General features: G+C 36.8%; 1 protein-coding gene across 1 annotated transcript in view; it reads right to left on the bottom strand.

Annotated features, from left to right (window-relative positions):
- ST8SIA4 (ST8 alpha-N-acetyl-neuraminide alpha-2,8-sialyltransferase 4) overlaps positions 1–25,925 on the bottom strand; it is a 106,779-nt gene that overhangs the window by 36,574 nt on the left and 44,280 nt on the right. The window contains exon 4 of the mRNA XM_062212358.1: positions 22,895–23,188. Within this exon, the coding sequence (XP_062068342.1) occupies positions 22,895–23,188 (294 nt within the window). The remainder of the gene's footprint in view (positions 1–22,894; positions 23,189–25,925) is intronic.

Raw genomic sequence — 25,925 nt, 5'->3', positions numbered from 1 at the left:
AACTCAGATATCTGGAGTATAGTACCTTCTGAAATCAAGGTTAGAGGTAGGTGTGATCACTGGCTCTCCTAACTTTTTTTAACTACCACTCTTATTTCAACATACTTCCTTAGCTGCCATGAATTTGAGTAAAACAGCACAAGTATGTTTAGGGCAGCCTGCCTGGAAAAAGGAGAATGCCTTGAGAGAAAAATGGACTTTTATTACCCAAAGGACAATCTATGTTTCAATGATGCATTAATTAGAGCTAAGCTGAGTTTAAAATTGGCAATATTTCAGATATTGTTCTAAGTGCTTCACATTTAACTCAGATGATCTCAGCAGCTCTGTGATGCAGGTACTTCTCATAACCCTACTTACATATGAGGAAACTAAAGGGAGAAGAGAGTAACTGGACAAAAGTAAGAAGCTGGTAAACTCTGGAAGAGGGAATTTAATAAGCAACCTGGCTGTGGATTCTGTGCTCCTCAATCCTGGCTAAGCTGGTTTTCTGTCACTTCTGATTTGTTTTATAAAAATTTATTTATTTATTTGAAAGGCAGAGTTACAGAGAGCAGGAAAGACAGAGAGAGTGATCTTCCATCCACTGGGTCACTCCTTAAATGGCCACACCTGAGTCTCCCACATGAGTGTCAGGAGTCCAAGTCCTTGGACCACCCTCGCTGCCTTCCCTGGCACTTAAGCTGGGAGCTGGATCAGAAGTGGAGATTCAGGCCGGTGCCGTGGCTTAACAGGCTAATCCTCCGCCTTACGGCGCCGGCACACCGGGTTCTAGTCCCGGTTGGGGCGCCGGATTCTATCCCGGTTGCCCCTCTTCCAGGCCAGCTCTCTGCTATGGCCCCGGAAGGCAGTGGAGGATGGCCCAAGTCCTTGGGCCCTGCACCCGCATGGGAGACCAGGAGAAGTGCCTAGCTCCTGGCTTTGGATCAGCACTATGTGCTGGCCGCAGTGGCCATTGGAGGGTGAACCAATGGCAAAAAGGAAGATCTTTCTCTGTCTGTCTCTCTCACTATCCACTCTGCCTGTCAAAAAAATAAAAATTTAAAAAAAAATTTAAAAAAGTTTCAAAAGAAACATTTAAAAAAAAAAGAAGTGGAGATTCAAATGGGAGTTCATATGGGATGACTGCTTTGCAGGTGGCAGCTTATTCTGGTGTGCCACAAACGCTGTCCAAGACCTCTGCCATTGTAACATGAATTACATTAATTTAAAATTTAAAGTAAAAAATAATATGTGATTGAGTGCTCAATATTGCATTTTATAGCTTTCTGAAAGGCACTATTTTGAGATTAGTCATAGGATATGTTGCACTAACTAATGAAAACACACAGAAATAGACACCTTCTCAAAGCTAATGAAGAAAAGAATAAGTAAATGCTTTCTCAAATAATGTGGTACTCCTTGCTAAGTATAACCTGGAATTAACTAACCAAATTTTCTACAGCAAATGTTAAAATCTGTGTTGAATTTTGCAAATCGTCAAATTGAACTCATCAATCCTTAACTCCAAGATGGACAAATGATTTTTAGAAATAAAAAATGATAATTTAGCAATTGATTTGAACTATACATAACTAGAAAAAAATTAGAAGTCATTCATTTAATCTTTTCCAGATTCAAATTTTACTTAGATTTGACCTAAAACACTGAAACTTAGAAAAGAATGAAATCAATCATAGATAATTATTATGTTTTGTGCTGGCATTAAAAAGGGATACCATGGAGACTTATTTTCCAATTTCCAGTTACAAATACTCCCATGTCACCTATTATCACTATTGACTTTACCCACAGGAGTTCTAAAGAGGGTTTAGGGAATTTTCTCATTATTTGCTAAAGTGCACACACACATATATACACACACTGATACCTGAGAATAAACCAATCTTATTCTTACTTCTGACTTTGACTTGGTGAATCTGAATTATCAATAGGGGCATAGATGCTTCAGTGTTGATTTGAGTTACAAAGAAAGAAAAATTGAGCTATGTAGATAGATGATCTATAATTAGGCAAATGACAGATAGATGGATGGATGGATAGATAGATGATAGGTTGCTGCAGTTTTATTTTCCACGCCACATTCTCTATCTATTCAAACTTGTGGAAAAACATACAACAAAATAATAAAATCAATTTATGTTTCAATATCCTGCAACAATTTCTACTGCAAATTCTGTCTTCAGCACAATTCTAGAATAGGAGAGCACAGACTGTTTTACTTTTCGCTCATGTCCTTTCCTTTTTTCATATACTGCCCACTCCAAAGTCATAACCCTCTCTAAGCCATTGGGAAAAAGGACAGTTTATTTTATATTATAGGTGAAGAACTATAAACAACAGGGGATTGGTTTAACAACTGCTTCAAGCAATTCTCCCAACAGACACACACAGACACACACACACACATTTTTCCTGTTTTACCAATCTTTTCATATAAAGTAAATTAAATAAACACAAGCAACCTTTTACTAGTGTTTGACCATTTATCAGTAAATGCTATCTTTCTTTGCTTTGTGGAATTCAAACGTTACGTTTGCCTGTTTTATTGTGTATGGCTTCTTTCATCCAGATGGAACAGTTATTGGATGATGCAAATTCTTTATCTATAACATTTAATAATTATGTGGCCTTGGGCAAGTCTTCCTCCTTCCAGAGGGGTGAGATATTTTAGACTCAATGGTTGCCGTGGGGCCACATTCAACCAGAGAATTAATTTAAAAGCATTTAGGTGAAACATCCACTATTTTATACTGCCAGTAGAGCACCACAAAATTTGCTTCCTTGACAAAAGCATTCTCTTCAACTGTAAGATTTAAACTGCTGGCCGGCACCACAGCTCACTAGGCTAATCCTCCGCCTGCAGTGCTGGCACACCGGGTTCTAGTCCTGGTCGGGGCGCCGGATTCTGTCCCGGTCACTCCTCTTCCTGTCCAGCTCTCTGCTATGGCCCAGAAGAGCAGTGGAGGATGGCCCAAGTGCTTGGGCCCTGCACCCCATGGGAGACCAGGAGAAGCACCTGGCTCCTGACTTTGGATCAGCGCGGTGCGCCGGCCGCAGCACGCCGCGATGTGCCGGCCGCAGCGGCCATTGGAGGGTGAACCAACGGCACTGTCTGCCTGTCAAAAAAAAAAAAAAAAAAAAGATTTAAACTGTTAGACTAACATCCAGCTATGAATGATCTTAAGTACTGCGCAACTGGTTTGGTTCTTACTGTCTTTGGTAGTGAGTTTCTTTTTATTATTGAATGAATAAGGAGTGATATTTCAATCCTTAGCCTACAAGATCTCAGAATAGGAGCCAGCATTGGGGCATAGTGGGTAAAGCCACCGTCTGCAACACTGGCAATCCATATGGGTACCAGTAGCTCCATTTCTGTTCCAGCTCCCTGCTAATGGCCTGGGAAAAGCATCGAGAGATGTTGCAAGACTCCCGTGCAGCTACAAGCTCTTGGCTTCAGCCAGGTCTTCCACTTAGGTGGCTTAGGTGGCAGGGAAGTAACTACTTCAGCCATCACCACTACCTCGCCAGAGATGGGCATCAAATCCAGGCACTCCAATTGCAGTGTCAAACACAGGCAATGTTAACTGGCATATTAACTGTTAGATCAAATGCTCACTCCTCCACGAATTTTTAGAAAACCTTTGAATGGAGAAATTTAAAAAAAAATTTGCCCTGAAATAAACATATTTTAATTTCATTTTCCACAGACTTTTTAAAGTGCTCTTTAGTACAAGCACACATATAAACATACATACACAAATGTATACATATAAACATGTGTATATAATATTTGTTCCAATATGTTACTATCTTTATGAATTAAAACAGTTCTGTTTTCATATAAATCTTTTACAACAAATTAGTTTCTACCTAAATACTTAGATATAACTGACGAAATCATAATATAGTTTAACTTTCTAAGATGAGGTGCATTTTTACTAATATCACCTTGTTTTCAGATTAAGTACTTAAGAAATTCCAATTAGTACTTAAGAATTCCAATTATGTAAGTAAACATACATTTTACTTGTTGGAGTCAATGTTATAACTACAGACTTTCCAGAATAAAAGAGAAAAACAAAATCTTGTCAAAATGCTTTCAAACATTTATAAAAATGAAATTAGAATACATGAATTGTGTCACATCAAACTATTATTAAGATTCGAAGTTTTTACATTTTAGAAAATACGTGAAAATCTCAGTAAATAATAGGCTCAAAGTAAACGTCCATTTGGTAAGATTTGCAAAGCATTGAGTCAGGCCAGACTCAGTAATAGGGTGAAAAATTTAAGTACTTTTTCTTGAGTCAGTAACATTTATAGACTCCACTTTAGGCATAATTGTATAAAATAACCATTATGCATGCTTATATTTGATTAGAATAATAAACAAGAAGAGATGCATTATATAAAAGATATTGATTTTGCTTTTATAGGTATTACTGTTGCCAGTGTATCTGCATAAGACAGTCTAAACTATGACAGAGATAATAAATACTCTGAGAAATGAGATAGATATTTGTGATAGAGTTGCCAGTGTGACATAAAGGATTTTTTAAATAAGGCTGTGCGATAATGGGTTCAATTTTTCTTCACCTAGTATGCACAAAATTTCTCGACTCATATATCTCTTTTGTTCTGCAGGAGTCGGCCTTTAATACCAGAATCACACTGAATTCTCAGGAATTTTGCAAGCTGATCCGTATCTCATGTTACCTTGAAATTGCATATGTGGGGGGTATTTCCAGTATGAAAATTAGCAAATGCTGTAATTCAAGGTTTGTTTTCCCAAAGAACTAGCTGTTGAGCATTTACTAGCCCATTCAGTCTGAAAGAAACCTCCATTATAAAACTGCTCCCTAATTTTCTGAGATTATTTCACACTTGATTTCTCAAACTGGTTTTATATGATATATGGTTGAAATCAAGTTATAGTATACATGGTTTTTTTTAAGATTTATTTTATTTATTTGAATGGCATAATTAGAGAGAGAGGAAGATATATATATATATATATAGAGAGAGAGAGAGAGAGAGACAGAGAGAGAGAGAGAGAGAGAGAGAGAGAGAGATATCTTCCACCTGTTAGTTCGCTCCTCAAAGGATCATAAAGGCCAACAATGGGTTGATCTGAAGCCAAGAGCCAGGAGCTTCTTCCAGGTCCCCCATGTGGGTGGCAGGCACAAACACCTGCGCCAACTTCCACTGCTTTCCCAGGTGCATTATCAGGGAGCTGGATCAGAAGAGGAGCATCTGGGACTCAAACCAGAGCCCATATGGCATGCCAGTGTTGCAGGAGGTGGCTTGACCTATTATGCCACAATGACTTCCTGGTGTATGCAGTCTTGGTAAGTCACTTAACCTGCTCAATAATGTCTTACTGCTATCATTTTTAAATGAGGGCTTGCCTAGATACTATGCAGTCTTCACTTCTAAGAGCATCATAACCAATAACATATACTATTCTAACTTATTCCCCAAAGCACAGCAATGAAACTAATCGTTATAGAACTTGATCAAGCCCAAGACCAGGATGAGTACATCAGGCTGGTTGTAAAAATGGAAGAGATGGGGGCTGGTGCCATGGCGTGGTTAGTTAAGCTTCAGTGTGTGGTACCTGAGCTGGGGAAGCAGTGGAAGATAGCCCAAGTGTTTAAGCCCTGCACCCACATGGGAGATCGAGAAAGAAGCTCCTGTCTCCTGACTTTGGTCTGGCCCAGCCCTGGCCATTGTAGCCATTTGGGGAGTGAATTAACAGATGGAAGATCTCTTTTTTCTGTTAAATAGGTCAGTAGACTGGAAGCATACTCGCAGTCAATAGCTTGCTACGCTCACTCTGCAGTCAGAAACAGGAACAGCAGTGGCAGAAGGGGGTTTCTGAAAGAACTCCAGGATCTTAATGAAGATCAACATTTTTTTACATACACATTTCCAGATAGGTAGGTGCCAAACAGATGCTGACTGATAACATTAAAAAACTGTCTTGACTGGAAATAATATATAAATTATACTTTGTCATTCTAGTCCAAACACTAGCAACTGGTTATATTTGTAAACTAGATTAAAACTTGAAAAGATATATCAATATTAGTGTTAAATTAAAAGTCATAGTACAACAAGTGTTTGCCTATTCAATTCTAGAGGCTCCTGTTGGGGCATAAAGGGTTAAACTGCTATTTGCGGTGCCAAATTCCCATACTGGAGCTACTGATTCCAGTCTTGGCTATTCCATGCTTCTGATCCAACTTCCTGATTGTGTACTTGGGAGGCAGTAGATGATGGCAGGTATCTGGATTTCTGCCCCTTATGTGGGAGACCCAGTTGAAGTTCCTGGATCATGGTCTTGTCTAGCTCTGGCTGTTGTGGGCAACTGGGGAGTGAACCAGTAGATGAAAGAACTTTGTCTCTCTCTCTCTCTCTCTCTCTCTCTCTCTCTCAAATAAACAAATTTCATTCTCTGACCTTTTTGAAAAAGAGACTGATTGATTGATTTCAAAGTCAGGGCTACAGAGAGAGAAGGAGAGACAAAGAGAGAGATTTTCTATCTTCTGGGACTGGGCCATGCTGAAGCCAGAAGCCAAGAGCTTCTTCCAGGTCTCCCACATGGGTGCAAGGGCCCAGGCCCTTGGGATATCTTTGCTGCCTTTTCCAGGCCATTAGCAGGGAGCTGGATCAGAAGTGGAACAGCCAGGACTCAAACTGGTGCCTGTATGGGATACTGGCACTGCAGGTGGCAGCTTTACCCACTAGACCACACTGCCGACCCTTCTCTCTCTTTTTAAGGAACACAATTACATTTCATCCACAATTAAAATGAATGCATACCTTTTAGAACTTCAAACTCAGCTGTAAGCAATCACCATTGTAGATATTTAGAATACATTTTCTGGAAGTGTCCTTAGGTATATTCTCAAGCACATCTGTTCTGAATAGAACATTAAATATGTACAATAGAAAGCAAAAGTTTTAATAGTCCCCTAATTATAAAATGGTGGAATTCTGTTTCTAACCTTATGCCATCTGCATTACACTTCCGGGAAATATTAATTAGGTCATATTACCAAAGCTAGTTCTGAAAACAAGACTTTAAAATTCTTACACTCTTTCACCAACTTAGAAATGTACAAGAATTGATAATTACTTATGGTAGGACTCTCACTTTTCCTCTCACCAAATACCTATTTTCAGTTTCCTTATTTTATTTCAAATAAAATATTCCAAATGTAACTGGTTTGAGCTTAACAAATAATATGGTGCACCATCAATCACTTTTCCAGAAAAGATCTTGATTTTGCTCTGCAGATGTCAGCTGAAACCTAAGTAGATAAATGAACTTACATTTAATGAAATGCTTCAGAACCCAGCTATAGAAATTGAGCTCTTTCAATGTGGGAAAAAAAATTGCCTCTGGAATTCTATTTGAGATTATTTTTAAACTTGGGTCTGAATTTTGGAATATAAATTCTTAGCTTGATGGGCAGCTAATTTATTTGGATGTTTCCTTTTTTTTTTTTTTTTTGCTGTCTAAAAAAAATAATCTTTTTGTCTCTATCTGGGAAATACAAGACAGAAACAGCTCAGATTTCTAATTTATTTAAATAGGAATACATTCACTCTCTCAATATTGCTTTGTAAATAATACAAAGGTATATAATGAATAGGTTTTATTATATTAAAAAAATACTTCAAATGGATTAATAAAGTGGCAGAAATACTGCCATGCTGTTCCATAGAGAGACTTGGGGAAAGACAGATGTTCCTACAATCAGCCATTCTGATTACATCACTGATTGTCTAATCTTGAATTGCCTAACCCTATCATCAACAGAATCCTGTATAAAAAAGGAATTGTACTAGACTATGTCAAAGGACCACTATAATGTCTTATAAACATATCATTTCAGTATTTTGAATATGCCTATAATATTCTAAAAAGTATTCCTGATCCAACTTTTGGTCATATTGTATCTCGTATCATATCATTTCCTATCTTGTGTTACCAACAAAGCAAAGCAAAATTTTCCAATGCCTGAAATGAGAATCTCTTATGCTTTTCAAATGTGCTTGGACGTCTCCAAGCAGTTACCAATTTCCCCTCATCTTTTTTTTTTTTCTTTTTTTTTCTTTTTTTTTTTTTACAGGCAGAGTGCATAGTGAGAGAGAGAGAGAGAGAGACAGAGAGAGAGAAAGGTCTTCCTTTTGCCGTTGGTTCACCCTCCAATGGCCGCTACTGCCAGCGCATCGTGCTGATTCCGAAGCCAGGAGCCAGGTGCTTCACCTGGTCTCCCATGCGGGTGCAGGGCCCAAGGACTTGGGCCATCCTCCACTGCCTTCCGAGGCCATAGCAGAGAGCTGGCCTGGAAGAGGGGCAACCGGGATAGAATCCAGCGCCCCAACCGGGACTAGAACCCGGTGTGCTGGCGCTGCAAGGCGGAGGATTAGCCTGTTAAGCTACGGCGCCGGCCTCCCCTCATCTTTTTTCAACCTTTTAAAATATATCAACTAATTTTATGAAGAATTACAGTGTTATTGTAAAGAAATCATGAAATATGTGCTTCGTGGTGATTTTAGAGTTTCCTTCAGGGTAATAGTTTGGGGATTTTCGAAGAGATCATGAAAATAGTTCCCTATGTGATGCTAGAGTGGAATAAAGAACAAGCTATGAAAATGTTCCCTCATATCATCATCATTAGAAAATCCCCCAATCAAATCTAAGTATTAAAAGGTTCAGAGCCTTCAGGCTGAAAAATCCCCCCAAGCAGTTCATTTCATCATGAGTCACAGTGACTGGACCATGTGAAGTCATTTCCTAACACAGGGCTGCTGGAGAGGAAGCTGGGTGCCACCATCACCTGCTGGCTACCAGGCAGAATCATTATTTATTTATTAATTACATATCTCTCTGTTTAGAGTTTCTTTTCTACTTGGTCTGTTTGCTCTTCACCCATGCTTCTCCCTTGGGTAACTAAAACTGTATATATTTATCTCATGCTTCCTTATTACACAGACCCTAAAGAATGAGACAATTAAAGAGAGATTGTCTAGTTTGTCTTCTTTTTAAATCATTTCTGTTGGTTCCATTCTCCAGTAAGTACCCTTTCCCCTGACCCCCATCTAATCTATTTTCAATCACAATTTGCCTCCTCATTATCACCTCAACACAGTAAGAACCCATTTCCTTCTCCCAAATAGTTAAATGAAAAAAAGAGAGAAATTTTAAATTTCCTAAATATCATGGTACAGAGAGAAAGAATGATGAATCTATTGGGGACACAATTTCGTTTGTCATCTTGAATTATTTCTAAACAATATTATTTCAATACTTTCATCATCTTTTATTCTTATCACTTTCCATTCCTTTCTAGAATAAATTTTAGTGCAGACAATTACGGTTTGGGTCCTGAAGGTTTTGTAAATTGCGATTTTAAGTAATACTATCTTGTAAATTCAACCAAAAAAATATTAGCATTGTTTGGCTATATCAGCAGAAGAGCACTAAGTGCAGAAGAAGAGAAGTGGACAGTTCTGACACTACTTGTGGACCTGTATTCCTGCACATTTTTGCTCTGTAGCTGACCTTTAACTCAGAAACAAAACTCTTCTGTGAATTTCTAATCAGTGACAGCTCATGTTCCACTTGCATGTATTCCAAGCACTTGCCAAACCTTTGGTCTAGCATTCCCAAATTACCTTATCTCCTCCTTATGGAAATGTCTGGGCTGTAAAACTTGGAATTCTGTCAATTGAGAAAGCCATACTTTTGTTAATTTCATTTCAGTTTCAGGCCTAGCCCAGCACCTGGCATACAATAGCACTCTATAAATATTTGTTGAGAGAATTAATGCAATATAGCAGGAACATAATCAGTCATGTTTGCCAAGAGTGTGGAATTAAGTGATTTCAAGTATTTTGCTGCTGTAAGAAAAAGTTTTTATATGAAACAAATCTATCTCATTTTTTATCCAGTCTGATAAAAATGCCATAGTTTGTACATTACCAAAATGTTTATATGAACATATTCTGTTAGTTATTTCCCGTAAAATTATCAGTTTGCTAATTTTGAAACTGACAGCAATTCTGCAGCAGGCATCTGTTCCTGGGAAAAATGTAAAAGGAGAAAATCTCTTCCAGCTGAGTAAAATACAAAGTGTTAGCAGAACTGATTCCTCCAAGTAGTGACTTTATTAATGGAGACCTTCTGATGGGTTATTTGACTATAGCACACAGGGTTCCACAAAGTATTAGATTCTTTTTATGTTTTTGTCAAATTGCTGACCATTTTGAAATGAAAGGAAATGCGAATTTCAATAAAGAGTCACCAACACTGTTTCACTGACTCTTAGTATTTAAAAATAAGTGCTGTCAAACATTTATGACAGTAGCACCTTCTTAGGCACTTCAAGAAAGATATTTTGGTATAAGTTCAAGTTATGATATTGTGAATGTTACGTTTACTACTATAAAATAGTTTCCAAAGAAAGCTAACTGAACTCTACTGAGAGAAGTGAGATCATCAATAAAATAAAATATAAATCAGAATTTTAGCTGCATGTAACAATTTCACTCAAAGATCTTCCAGAGAAAAGGAAAAGAAGTTAGTTTCTATTACAACAAATTATCAAAAATAGTGAGAGTAACAGAATTAGTGGAATTTTAGATTATGTTAAGATGTATCTAGCTGTCACATTATTGTTTTAACTATATAATTTCATCCAAGTTTGTAATTGGTGCAAGTATCATTGAGTATATAAAACAAGAAAGCCCTATTTCTGAAGCCAATTTTTTGTTGTTACAGCTTAATTAATTTTGAAAAATTGTGCTGCAATTTTAATAAAGGCCAACAGACTCCATCCAAGCCATGAACCTCAGAATTCATAATTACTACAGTATCATATTTTTTATTTATTTATTTATTTATTTATTTATTTTTGACAGGCAAAGTGGATAGTGAGAGAGAGACAGAGAGAAAGGTCTTCCTTTTTGCTGTTGGTTCACCCTCCAATGGCCGCTGCAGCTGGCGCATTGTGCTGATATGAAGCCAGGAGCCAGGTGCTTCTCCCGGTCTCCAATACGGGTGCAGGGCCCAAGGACTTGGGCCATCCTCCACTGTCTTCCCGGGCCATAGCAGAAAGCTGGCCTGGAAGAGGGGCAACCGGGATAGAATCCGGTGCCCCAACGGGACTAGAACCCGGTGTGCCGGCGCCGCAAGGCGGAGGATTAGCCTGTTAAGCCACGGCGCCAGCCCATATTTTTTATTTTTTATAGAACACAAAAAGAGTTATTTTATTGATTTCACTATCTCTGAAGTGATATAAAAAAGCAAGCTGTGAATGAGTAATTATTTAATAACATAAACAATGTAAACTATACTTCAACCTGAAAACAATTCAGTGTTGAAAATGTATACCATCTGAAACAAACCACTGTATCCTTGGTAAGGAATTACTAAAAAGGCAACAGTTGCCAGTCCAATTGCTGTCTGCATCCTACTCCACTTGGCCATCTACTTGATCACTGGACAATGGACTGTACAATAAAAGTGGAACCAGAGTAGAACTGAAGTTTGCAGTTGGGTTCCTAAGGTGATGGCTGTTGTTATATTCAGGAGAAAAACTTATTCAGGGGAAGAAGCTAAACAGAATCTTTGCTGAAGGAATGAGGTCTTGTGATGAAACTCATGAAAACAAAAAGCAGTAAGCATTTACCCAATGAAGAACAGTGATTTGTCACCTACAAGTTTTTGGTCCTGAGCTTAGCTCCAGTGGTAACCACCACCCAGCTGGATAAAGTATGGATTAACATGAGCAACAGAAGTCATTGGTATGGTTACTCCTCTAAATACTTTTCACTTCTTTCTCTCCAGATCCCCAAACTATATTTCGAGACTTTATGATTAATTTCCTTTCATCTCAACTACTTATTTGCCCTAAGGTAAAAATGAACTATTAGTTATTTGCCCCCGACCGAATATATAAGTTATTTTGTTATCTTTCCCAGATATTTGTGTTTTATGTGGTGATCTCTCATTGAGACTAAAAGTCTTTCAAGCTATATTGATGTAAGATCTTTTGAGGGATAGGGAATCCTTCATGCAAGTACAAAATTCTACCATGTGAGTGAATCCTTAATTTGCCTACATATAACAACAGTGGTATAGTAGAAGGCCAGGGATCCAAAGAGATGATGGCAAATATCCTTTCTTAAGATTCAAGGAAATATTTTAGGATTTTATGTTCCTTTTTGTCCCTTAAGGAACAACCCCAGCATAAGGTAATTTAGAGGACACGATTGTGACAATGAACACTGATCTGCAAAAAAAAAAAATAAATAATAATAATAATAAAAATAAATTTAAAAAAGAAGAAGAAGAAGAAGAAGAAGAATTTATGCCTCATGTAATGTGATTTGTTTGGATCTCAAAAAAACTATCGAGGCCGGCGCCGTGGCTTACCAGGCTAATCCTCCGCCTTGCGGCGCCGGCACACCGGGTTCTAGTCCCGGTTGGGGCGCCGGATTCTATTCCGGTTGCCCCTCTTCCAGGCCAGCTCTCTGCTATGGCCCCGGAAGGCAGTGGAGGATGGCCCAAGTGCTTGGGCCCTGCACCCGCATGGGAGACCAGGAGAAGCACCTGGCTCCTGGCTTCGGATCAGCGAGATACGCCGGCCGCAGCGGCCATTGAGGGGTGAACCAACAGCAAAAAGGAAGACCTTTCTCTCTCTCTCTCTCTCTCACTATCCACTCTGCCTGTCAAAAAAACAAACAAACAAACAAACAAAAACTATCGAACGAATATCCCACATATTATCAACAATCATGAGTTATGTTTAAAGATAGTCTTCAGAAAAACGTAATGAACCACAAATGCCCTATCTTGATGGGAAAGTGCATTCTCTTATTAATACACAAACATGAAACTCCATGCAGCATATTAGGGGGGAACAGAGAATGGCCTTGGCTTTCGGGGTGCACACTGATTAGGACAGGTAGGCAGAAGCTTCAGACCAAACCACTGTAATGTGGTTTCCTTTCCTGCCACTAATACTGGTCTTGAATGGGACTCTAGCATTGTGTTTCTTCTTTGTCTCTTTGAATCATTTTCTTGACTTATTTCTTCCATGAAATATGAAAATGTAAGTGGCTGATCTCTGAGAAGTCAAACACAGGTGTGTAACTCAAACTGAAACCTGCAAGAAACTGAGCATCCATCGTAGGACTAGCCAACCTGTTTTGTAACTCTGGGCTTTATGTAACTACAGAACTAAAGTTAATTTTAAGAAATTAAAAATAGTTGAAAAAGCAGTCTTTAAACTTATTCTGCAGAATATACTTCCATAGCTGGATTTTCAAGTGATCTGAGGGTAAGGTTTTAGAAAAGAGAAGAAAATGGAAAGATGGTTCTTCTGTTGATCTCTTGTCGACAGGAGTCCTGATATGCAGCACCCAGCCCTTTGAAATTGATAATGATCCTATCATAACTAGTTTGTCAAATGGCAACTCTAGTAGTAGACCACCAAGTCATTCTCTTATTTATGGCTAGTATATTGAGCTGGCATTACACATATTTATATCCATGACTTGGAAATGGGTGAGTCTGTTACCATGTTATCAACCACCTTACGAGTTAGTGTTTTCTGATTGACTATGTTCAGTTGCATGAGGACATCTAATCTAGAGGATTACTGGCTAGCTAAATTCCATCTAAATTATGTTCCAAGGATATAAGAAACTTCGAAGGTTTATGAAATACTTAATTAAATAACCTTTCTCAGTAAACTAGGCAACATAAAAATTTATTAGATAAATTTGTCTCTAAGTTTATAACTGATTAATATATATAAGAAATTTCCAAATGCACTAATTATACAGTAAGTTGGACTTAGCTTGTAATAGTTTTTGCAAACTGGTTTTCATACTGATCAATGTTCCTCTTTCTTCCCGAAAGGTCAGTGAAACGTGGGTATTTCTGAGACTTTCGTGCTTACTACCACTTTTTAGAAAATTAGAGCTCGAAAGTAGAAAGGAAATAGAACAAACATAAGCCAGTAATGAATTTAACCTCTGAAAAACATTCATAAGTTTTCCCTATAAATCTTTAATACAATAGTATAAACCATTGCTCTTATTATATTTCAATCTTAGAATTTGAAAATTATAAAAATCAATTTATTTACCTGGATAAAGTGTTTAATAACCACTTTTCCTCTAGAAAGCACCATGACAAATTAATATTTTAAAAATATATGTCTAAGCCAGCACTGCCTTACTAGGCTAATCCTCTGCCTATGGCGCCAGCACACTGGGTTCTAGTCCTGGTCAGGGTGCCAGATTCTGTCCCGGTTGCTCCTCTTCCAGTCCAGCTGTCTGCTGTGGCCTGGGAGGGCAGTGGAGGGTGGCCCAAGTCCTTGGGCCCTGCACCCGCATGGGAGACCAGGAGGAAGTACCTGGCTCCTGGCTTTGCACCGGCCGTGGCAGCCATTTGGGGGGGTGAACCAATGGAAGGAAGACCTTTCTCTCTGTCTCTCTGTCTCTCTCTCTCTCTCACTGTCTAACTCTGCCTGTCAAAAACAAAAACAAAAATAAATATATATGTCTAAACACATACATATATTTCTTAATACTTACAGGTAATACATGCTTCTTATGCAGAAATTAGATATATGGGGAAACCAATCTTTGTTCTCATGAAATTTACAATCTAAATTCACAGATGAGGGATTTTTGTAACTGTTCTAACAGAGACATATATCCCTTGTGGAGATAAAACAAAGAAGAGAATCCAGGTGGATCTCAGTGAGAGACGAAAAATGAGGAATTTTGTCCAATTGGAATTCACCTTTAAATTGGGACTTGAAGGAAGAGTACAAATGACCTATATGCAGGAGAGAGGAAAATGCATGCCAAGGAGGAAAACCATTGTGTGCTGTTGTCACAGAGGTGCTATGAAGCCTTCTCTACTCATCCAAAAGAAAGTCTAGATATTTTGCAAAGCTTTTTAGTCTCAGTGGGAGACAACCAAGAATTGGAAAACTGGCCCAGGGAAGCCTGGAAGCTGTTTTCCACATACACTTGAAAATGTGTTCTCAGATATGAGCCATTTATACTTTCCTATCCACAATACATTATGAACAATGCAAACTGCTGGAAAATAGTAGTGATTGAAGAGTAACAGGATCAACACGTAAGGTACACGTGCAATGCATGAAGTGTGCATGTCAGAGTCCCTCAGTCAAATTCTATGATGAAAATCTCCTTTGATTTAAAATACCTACTAGACAGTGTGTAGTTTTCCAAATCATTAACTAGGACACATGCTTTATAAAAAAATATTACAGCTGTGTTGCTCATAGGTCAAAATAGAAGCCATATGGAAATGTTTTTAGCATAAAACTAAATTTAAAACAAGTCAGTAATCTTCACTTGGATTGAATATTTCCATTTTCAAATTTGTTTTTAAAATTGCTTTTCCAATAAGTGACTTTGAGTTGATTCAATAATCTAAAACAATCCATTGAAATACTGTGACAAACTCAATTTCCTGAGGTTTATTGATGAGGTATTTCAGCCCATACTTTTACTAGGTACTCTATTAGGAAACTGCTCTGAATTCAAACACTTTCAAAAGCCGGTGACATTCACATGAAGTTTGCCTTCAAAGGATCACATTAATATCATATAGACCTTTATCTTCCTGCAGATTTAGAGCAGATTTTCACATAAGAAAGGTAAGTGCAGGAACTGGAATCTGAGAAATTGTATTTTTATGTTAATTCTACAAAAAGTTGATGCCAGAAGATGTGTGAAATTCTGATCTGCTTATTTATATGAATCATCGAAAACCATACATACTAACAAAGTAACTGATGTGTGCTTTTTTTTCTCTTAATAACAGAATTTACCAGATCAATTAGTTTGCAGCAGAGTGACAACTACCCAGATGAGAGGTTAGTTAGACATGTCACTTTGTTTGACTTCTGCCTCCTACATTGGCATTGTCCATTACAATAATTAACATGTAGTTGAAGAATTCCATGTCTAAACAAAATATCAATGGCATTGCAAAAATTCTGGACAGCACTGTGGCATGGTGGATAAAGCTACCACCTATAATGCCAGCATCCCATATGGGCACTGATTCGATTCTCCGCTGTTCCACTTCCAATTCCACTTTCAGGTAATGTGCCTGGGAAAGCAGTGGAGGATGGATCAAGTGCTGGGTCTTTGCACCCATATGGGTGACCCAGAGGAAGCTCCTGGCTCCTGTCTGCTAATCGGCCCAGCTGGGGCCATTGAGAACACTTGTGTAACTCTGCCTTTCAAATAAGTGAATAAATATTTTTTAAAAAGAAGGTGTGGGACAATTTTGAAGATGAAGCCTGTAGTGACAGACCACTGGCATCAATTGGTGAAAAACAAACTTAACCTTGTTTTGCTCTAATTGAATAAATAGCAGAAATAATAGCCACCACCAAAGATGTCTTTACTGGTTCAACTTAATAACATTGAGGGGCAGCTGTGTTTGAACTACAGCTTACTGTCAATGCACATCTTGGGAGGCAAGAAGTGATGGGTCAAGTAGTTGGGTCATTGCCTCCCACATGGGAGACCTGGACTGATTTTCTATCTCTTGCATTAGGTCCAGCCCAGTCCTACCTGTTGTAGGCACCAGAAGAATGAACCAGCCAATGGGAGTTATCTTTATCTCTGTCAATCTCTCTGTTTCTCTGTCTTCTGTATCTCAAATACATAAAGTCATTTAATTAATTTTAAAAGACTATGGCTAAAAAAGCAAAGCTGACCAAATGTGTTGCATGATAGGTTGTCAGAAATGTTATGCCTGAATCAACTGTAGACAAGAGCAGAGATCTCAATGGACATTTTTAACAAGTTAGGGCAAGAATGAATCGTTAACAGGAGATGAATACAGGTTTCACAGTAGGATCCTGAAGACCAAGCACAAGTAAAGCTGTAGCGACCGAGTGGTAGAAACGATCCACTCAAAGATAAAGGGCATGCATCAAGAGTAAAGATCAAGTCAACAGTGTTTTGGAAAGTTCAAGGACTTTTTGGAAGGCCAAAGACTGACAATATTGGTTTATCTGCAGTATTTTGAGAAAGTTAGTCAGATCTGTAGGAAGAACAATGCCCAGGAAAGCTTGCCCAGAGAGTCTTTCTACACCATAACAATGCTCACTCCTCTCATCACACAAAGGACAATTTTGTCAGACTAGGCAGCAACCTTAAAGTCCTGATGTGTCTACTTCAGAATCTTAAAAACTGTTTAAGTGGCACTCATTTTCTTCAATTAGCAGTATTAAAAAAACCTACATCAACATGGTTAAATCTCCAAGAACCCTGATTTTTAAGGATGGATTAAATGTCTGGTATCATTGTTTACAAAAGTGTCTTCACCTTAATGGAGCTGATGTTAAGGAATAAAATTAAGTTTTAAAATTTTTACCTTTTAATTCCATTTTCCACAAATCTTTTGAAGTCTCTCATATATGGGTTTATATACATTTGTATACCATTTTATGTATATGCACAAATCAATTAAACTCTACTCAAGGAATAGGCTTCCCAAATTTACTTTTAATGACAGAGAAGTATATATTTTAAAAGTTTCACAACTGCAGCAGTATAAAAAAGAACAAACTCAATAACATGCATATGAATCAATATACTAACTAATTATAGAATATTTACCTATATATATATAGGAATGGATGAGTATGTTCATTTTTTGTGTACATATATATATATCTTTTTTTTTTTTGACAGGCAGAGTGGACAGTGAGAGAGAGACAGAGAGAAAGGTCTTCCTTTTTTACATATATATATATATATATATATATATATATATATATATATCTTTTACCATCAAAAAGAAATATTTACCTGGAAGTAGGTTAACTTAATTATAATCTTGAACCATATGAAGAATATTCAAATTTCAAGAGAAATAACTGAAGAATAATTATTTTAGTACTCTATTTCAATTCTGATGATGATCAAAAGTTAAATGAGCTTATTTAGGAGGATATTCTTAGAAGATATTCTTGAGGATGTTGACTATCCTTATTTATTTAGAATAACTATAGTAAGAATATACTAGTTTTATATTTTAAACTATATAAATAAATATAACTAAGTACATAAGACAAGTTACCTGGGGAGAGAGGAGGTTTATTTCTGATCAAGGTTTTCAAAGTTCATAGTTCAAGATCAGACAGGCTCAATGTAGGCAGGAAGACCTCATAATCAGTCAAGTAGCAGAGAGAGCGATGGTGCCCAACTCAGGGTTTTACAACCAACCCTTTCACAAAAACTACCTTTTGATGACACACCCTCAGCAACGTAAGGACCTTCCACTAGGACTAATTCCTAAACACTATAATTATTAGGTCAAGCTTCCACCCTCTTAAAACCAACAATCCATGACTATGGAAATTTATCATCTGCATTAATTCAGAATCCATATCCTTATTCAAGTCATAGAACAATGCTATTAGTATATAAAATAAATTTAATAAAACCAGAATTGTACATTCACTTCTTCTCCTCCAATTATCATTTTATTTGGCATTTAAAATATGTTAATTACAAAATAAAATCATACTACATTCAAAAACTTAAAAAATATCCATCAGACAAAATTGATTAAATAAATGATAGAAAAGTATGCAGTGGGTATACTTTCTGATTAAAAAAGAATGACTCGGCCGGCGCCGTGGCTCAATAGGCTAATCCTCTGCCTGTGGCACCGGCACACTGGGTTCTTGTCCTGATCGGGGCGCCTGATTCTGTCCCGGTTACTCCTCTTCCAGGCCAGCTCTATGCTATGGCCTGGGAGTGCAGTGGAGGATGGCCCAAGTCCTTGGGCCCTGCACCTGCATGGGAGATCACGAGAAGCACCTGGGTCCTGGCTTCAGATCAGTGCAGCGCGCCGGCAGTAGCGGCCATTGAGGGGTGAACCAAAGGAAAAAAGGAAGACCTTTCTCTCTGACTCTCTCTCTTTCACTGTCTAACTCTACCTGTCAAATAAAAATTTAAACAAAAAAAGAGTGACTTATAATAAGTGTTGATGAAAAAATAACAAGTGTAGAATAGAATATTTGAGTCTAGTAGTACAGTATTAATATAATTTCATATTTAAATGTATAAATAGAAACATAATTTTAAAATATACTTATCTATATTGCTCTATGTAATCTATTTCCTAGAGGAAATCATAAGAAATCACCAATGGAATTTTGATAGTGAAATGGAGGATCCATTATGTGCAATGCATGATTTTTCTTTCTAATCATGTTAAGATTATCCCACAAAAAAAGAAAAGAAATCATATGGTTAATTGTAAATCAAAATACTTCTAAAAATATCATCTACCCTAATTCTAAATATATGAATATTTTGAGATATGTTTTGGATAATAATTTAAAATATTTCATAAAACTATATTTTACATAAAACAGATTTTTTCCTTAAGTGTATTTAAGTGTACATTGACAATTTTGTTATAATATAAATAACCATTATTTTGTATCATTTTTAAGTAATTCCAAAGTTTCAAAATCCTCTCTTCATTTACAAAATTGTATATGTTTCATTTTTGACAAAAAAAATAGCAAAAATGATTTTAAAATGTTGACCTTGAGAAGCTTCTGAAGAAATACCAATAAAAAGGATGGAATCCTACCTCAGTTGAATGCATTCTCTTAAACTTGTATATTTTATTTGTCCCCATTATATTACTCTTTAAGTATTTTGCAAGATTGCTTTTAAATTATAAATCTAGCTATGCATTTTCCCCTCCTGCTTGGCTTAATATGGCTACTGAAGAATGATCATCCATTAAAACATAATCTAAGAAATGTCTGAATTTTCGAACTGATGATTTAATTTTTGGAGCATTAAGAAACCCTAAAATTAACTGGGTGTTTAAAGTTAGTAAGGCTTCATAATTTTTAGACTTGAAAGATCTTAAATGATGGAGTCTGACCAAATGAAAACTTTCTAAATGACCTTATCCTCCTTGTGTTCTGAAACCTTGATTTATAAATCACTTAAATTTTCTATTTGTAGTTACAGTACTTGGAAACATCTTTAAATTTTAACATTGTGATTATGTCCACCTTAAAATGTGTGTCCTGGGCCCTCTAACCTTTCATGAAAGTCCACAAACTCCAGTAATCAATAGAGGATGGGAAATTCTCTAAACAATTTTGCTGAACTCTATAACCACAGGGTTTCAGAGAGGTAAATCAAAGCAGACGTAAAGCATACATTTAAAGAACATGTCTTTGGGGAGTTTGCCCTTGCTTTCATTTCACATAAATCTTTGTTTCATTAGTGTTTACACTTCCTGATTTTCTTTCAGAGTTCCAGGAGCTTTGTAGAGGACACACATCATGTCGAAATGCTATACTGCATGCATTAATGTACTAGTTTCAATAACTCCATAAATGAAATAACTTTCCAAACACATCACATGTACATACTCCCATCTGAGTGGAATGGTGACCAGTCATTCTGGAGCTACTCTGTCTTCCTTGGCTATAGTTTTGAACTCAATCCGTTGACATTTTAAAAGGGGATAAATAGATGTGTGAACAGGAAAGTGGTCAAGTGGGTTATTTCTGGAGAACTCAAAATGAGTTTGGTCCAAAACAGCTACAGTTCAGGAAGCAGAAGAAAGCTCATCAGCATTCACCAGTGGTCAGCAGGTTGGCCTTGTTAGGCTTCAGAAAATTCTTAGGAATGAGAGGAGTAGTTTATATCTGTGATAGTTATGGAAGAAATGTGATTAAGACATAAAAAGAAATATTGATAAATGACTAAGCATCTTCAATTCTTACGTTTAAAAATACATAAAAGCCTGTATAAAGTTCCTGTTCCTAATCACATATAATTCTACCTAGATTCTAATTTATGGGAAATGTGCTATTTCAACTATATCTCTTAACTCATGATTTGATTCTGACATTGACTTGAGAAATACAAGCTAGAATCTAGGGAACAAAATTCCTAATTCAGAGAAATCTTAAAAATTCTCAGTAGTTTTCCATAGTTGGAGAGTCCTTACTTCAGTTTGTGAATCTTAATCAGTTTTCACTGTAGCATGTGTGTGTGTTGTAATGTGTGTTTAAGATAAAGAAAGTGATATCATTGAAGTTTGTGTAGGAATCAGATGCTACTGAGCATTGCTTTGTGAAAGAAAATGGTGTAACTTAATACAGTGGCTTGTAAAGTCACCTTGTTCAGAATGTGTCCCTTCCTCAGAATCAAATTACAATTACCAGGAATACTTTTAACTTAAAAAAAAAAAAACTAGGTTATTTACTTATCCTCCAAATGTATGTGTTTTATCTTATTTTATCAAAGCTTTCTGTCAGACACCTGGAGAATGAGCATTGAAAGAATAGAATTTAACTGTTGCAGAATAATATAATACAAGAAACTCTCCAGAGATTTAAACAGGAAATGATAACCCCTTTGAAAAAAGTATCTTGACAACGAAATCTCAACCCACTACCCAGTTTATGAAATAAGCTGATCTTAACCCTGGACTTGAAACCTTTTCCTTTTAGAACTGGTACCCAATATATTTAATGTGTGCCCTGAACCTGCCCTTCTTTAGTATGTTCACTGCTTCTGTCCTACATCTTTATCATCTTCTGGGTAAATTAATCAAAATATGAATTGACCTTTGTGCATCTACCACTTTGTCTGTCAGAAAAGTCTCCCATCACAAGATTTACCCTTCAAAATCTGGACATCTGATTATGCTTCATACAAGATAAAGTCATTTCCCTTCTCTACCATATCTCAAAGTACATTTTCAACTTAATTCCAAAACTCCACATGGACTCCATTATCCCTTACATTTACTGTTTCCTTAAACATTTCCTGCCTGAACTCCCTGTAGTGATGCAATAACATTTCCTTGTATTGGGTTCCCTCCCTCCACCCAACCTTTCATTTCTCTCTCTCCTCTTTCTTTTCTTTCTTGGTAATTGCTGTGCTGCCTCTAAAATCCAGTTTAAATGTTAAATCCATTTGCCCTATTTGTGAGTCTGAGGGACAAATTATATACTCCTGACAATATGCTCTTGTATGCCACTAGTGAATTGTGTATGCCTCTGTTTCCACCACAGAGCTTACACGTAGCCTAAAGGTAGCAGCAGTGAACTCTTCCTCGTTTTCATACTACAGTATTTGTCACTCAGTCTGCATTCAATATACACACATAACTGCTTATCTGTTGGTTAACTAATCTACACATCGTGTGTACATGACTGAATGTTGCCTTTTGGTCATTTGCCACTTTTGAGAGTTTACTTCTTAACATTTTTTCCCCCTGAGCTTGTAGTAATAAAAGAGAAATGTTAATTCATAAAAACAGCATCTGTGACTTTGAGGGAGGTAGCATTAAGGCATATTATCTCAGCCAGCCCTCTCTCTTACTTGTAAGTTTCTTAGCTACAGATGGGACTTAATTGCTCCTTAAATACATCTAACATTTATGCTTCCACAATATTGCCCACTAGCCATTTAGCACTTCTGTTGGAGTTTTCTTAACCAAAACTCATCAATTTTACTATGAATTCTAATTTTCTTTAGCACAGAATATTATAAAAATCAGTAGTTTTTTTCATGATCAGATGCAAGTAATTGCTAAGTTCAACAACTTGCTTTTTCCTATGGAGAGCATGAGTTAAAATAATATGGTACATAAACAAAACTCAACCTTGTGAATGGAGTAGCAATAACAAAATAATGGAAGCATGTAACCATTTGGAGATTTTAATGGAGGCTCCTTCCAGGCTAAGGAAAATGTTTAGTTATGTATTCTATTGTGCCAAAGACAGACTGGTCTTTTCCAGTCACTTACCCTCTGACAGCATGAATAAGTCTCAATGATGGATAGGCAGTTCGCACTTTCAGTTTATTCTTAAGGATTAATGCATTAACCCACTCCACGTGCTTCTCTCCTCCTTTGACCATGAAAGCAGGAATCCAAAGGACACTGTCATTCAGCATGGAAAGTCTATGCACAAATTTTTCTCTGTCACTCTCATTCCGAAAGCCTCCAAATGCTCTTTGTACAACTGATGGATTCATGGTAATAAAATCTGATTTAGTTCCCACATCTGCAGCAAACTCCACCACAGGAGCTAGATTACACCTGAAGAGGAAAAAATTAATGGACAAATGAAAAATAAATATGAAACATTCACTCATAAAATGGTATGCATGAAAAGAAGAATGAGGAACTGCTATGTTTTATTACTTTTTTTTCAGCAGTTGAAAAAGAAAGATAATCTTGGTAAAAGTACATTTTCCAATAGGTCACCATACAGCAAATAATATTGCTTTGGGTTAGATTGTACACTCGCAGCATAGGATTCCAGTTGCCACTTAACTTTAGTTCAATTTTTGTCTAAGGATATACTTTGCTTTGATATTCGCAGAACCATGATATGACTTAATAATGTGAATAATAATATGAACAAATGAATTCACCATAGTAAATTCACCCAGATGCTAAAGCCAAGCAATCTAAACCATGTGCAGCTGTATGAGTAAGTAACACACAGATCTGCACCACTTGTCAAGCATTTCAATAACATAAATCCATGAAGTTGACTTATCTGTTATCTAACACAAGAAGGAAAGTACAATTTTGTATAGTATTTTCTTTGAATTAATTCAAAGTTGCCTTCTAAAGATCTTGATAATAAAAATATTAAGAAAGAGATAACATTTATTATGCATTTGGAGATTTTAAGTAATGCAGAAAGTCCTTCAGACTCTTCGTAGAACCAAAATATCTCAAAATACCTAACGCTAAAATGCTGTAGTATTTGCTAGGTAAACCTAAAATGCTAGAGTATATGCATCACCAAGGGAAGTTTGCAGGGAAAGGACAGAATTCTTTGGTCTGTTCTCTCCCCTTGAGCCACCAGACCTTGAGAAGAGCCTGCATCTGATTTTATTCACATGCCCTGATTCCATTTTTGTATTTTAAGAAAGCTTTGGACCTTGAATTTCTCTTTAACCAATCTGTGATGCTTCTTTGATTCTGTCACATAAATTTTTGGATAGTTGGCTTAAAAATTGCTTTGCTTTATTTTGCTTAAAAAGCACATTTATTTTATGTTTTAAAACAGGCAATTTAGTTGAAAAATGAAAAGTTGTACTTTTAAAAATATTTGCTTATTGTTATTAGTTTGAAAGGCAGAGCAACAGAAGAACGCAAGAGTGAGAGGGAGTAAAAAATCTTCCATTTGCTATTTGACTCCCTAAATGCCTACAACAGCCAGATCTGGGCCAGTGTAAAGTCAGGAACCAGGAATTCCATTCAGATCTCCCACTTGGGTGGTGGGGACCCAAGTACTTGAGCCTTCAACTACTGCCTCCTAGAATGCATTAGCAGGAAACTGAATTGGAAGTGGAGAAAAGAATCAAACCAGACACTCTGATACGGAACATGGGCATCCCAGGCAGTGACATAACCTGCTAGAACACAATGCTCACCTTCCAAGATTATTTTTAATAAGCAAGCATTTTTAATAAACAATCGCTAACTGGAAAAAATTTCATCTACACATTCATGAGAATAACATAAACACATACAGAACTTTTCCCCTTTTCTTCCAGATTCCCAAGAGAAGAAAAAAAAATAAAGATTTTATGTTCCCATATTATTGCACTGTAGTTGCCTTATAAAAGTTTCTAACATTTCCTTTCTTTATGCTTTTTACCACATTAATTCTCAAACAAGTTAAATTTAAGTTTTAATTAAAAAGTAAAGAAATATTTTCCTATTAGAAATGCTGGGTTGTTCATTGTTTTTTATTCCTACTTACTAATCTTATTGTTTATTAGATCTCTGATAGCATTTAGCTACAACAACACTCTTTCTTTGCACATAGTTAAGCAAATTCTATAGGATGAGCTACCGGGACAGAAAAAAAATCACAAATATTAACACATGATATTACTTAGAAATTATAGATTAAAAATATTATATTTTCAATATATGTATATTGAATTATTTCACTATATTTTATGATAGAGTATGTTATTATTTCCACCAATAATCTACCAATGATGTGCCACTAATTGAAGTTAGATTTTATTCTTTTCCATTATGGTAAGGTGATTAATAATAAAACCAGGGGCCTGTGCTGTGGTGTAGCAGTTAAAGCTGCCACCTGCAGTGTTAGCATCCCATATGGGTGCCAGTTTGAGTCCTGGCAGCTCCACTTCCAATCCAGTTCTCTGCTATAGTCTGGGAATGCAGTGGAAGATGGCCCAAATCACTGTTATAATTGAGTAAATGTGATTCTGAAACATGACTTTCTGCGTCCCTTATTAAGAGGTTGTAAGATATCCATTCATTAGAGCTGAGACTAGAAAGACAGGTACATTCCACTTTGGAAGCAGGAAAAACAAGCTAACAATATTTTGGGAGATTGGTGTTGATTTAGAAGACAAACCTAGATATTTGATGCAATGAATGGATGCTAAATGAGCATGCTGTAAACAAAGAGTAGTTAGTCCACATGCAGAGTTTGGAAGATCTAAGGATAGATAGAAGGAAGATCTAAGATAGATAGAAGGGACCTTTGCAAAGGATGGCAAATGATGGGCTACTGAAAATAACAAGACAGAAAGACACATCATAAAATATAACCTATGCAGGATCTAAGAGTGCAGTTTCGTCATTTTCCTGGGAGGGTATATGTATACTCCATTGGAAAGAAAGAGTTATACCATGTCTACATGTGGCCAGTAAATTACTGTGTTGTTGAGTCAGATATTTAATGATATAATCAGCTGCATTAAGAAGCCAAAATAACCAACCAGCTGTGCTGTGCTCCAGCAATTTAGTGGGCTTGGGAACTTCAAAGTATTAC

The sequence above is a fragment of the Lepus europaeus genome, chromosome 15, assembly GCF_033115175.1.
Source record: "Lepus europaeus isolate LE1 chromosome 15, mLepTim1.pri, whole genome shotgun sequence".
Lineage (NCBI taxonomy): Eukaryota > Metazoa > Chordata > Mammalia > Lagomorpha > Leporidae > Lepus > Lepus europaeus.
The sequence above is the reverse complement of the archived record's forward strand: the minus strand, read 5'-3'. Positions and strand labels throughout refer to the sequence as shown.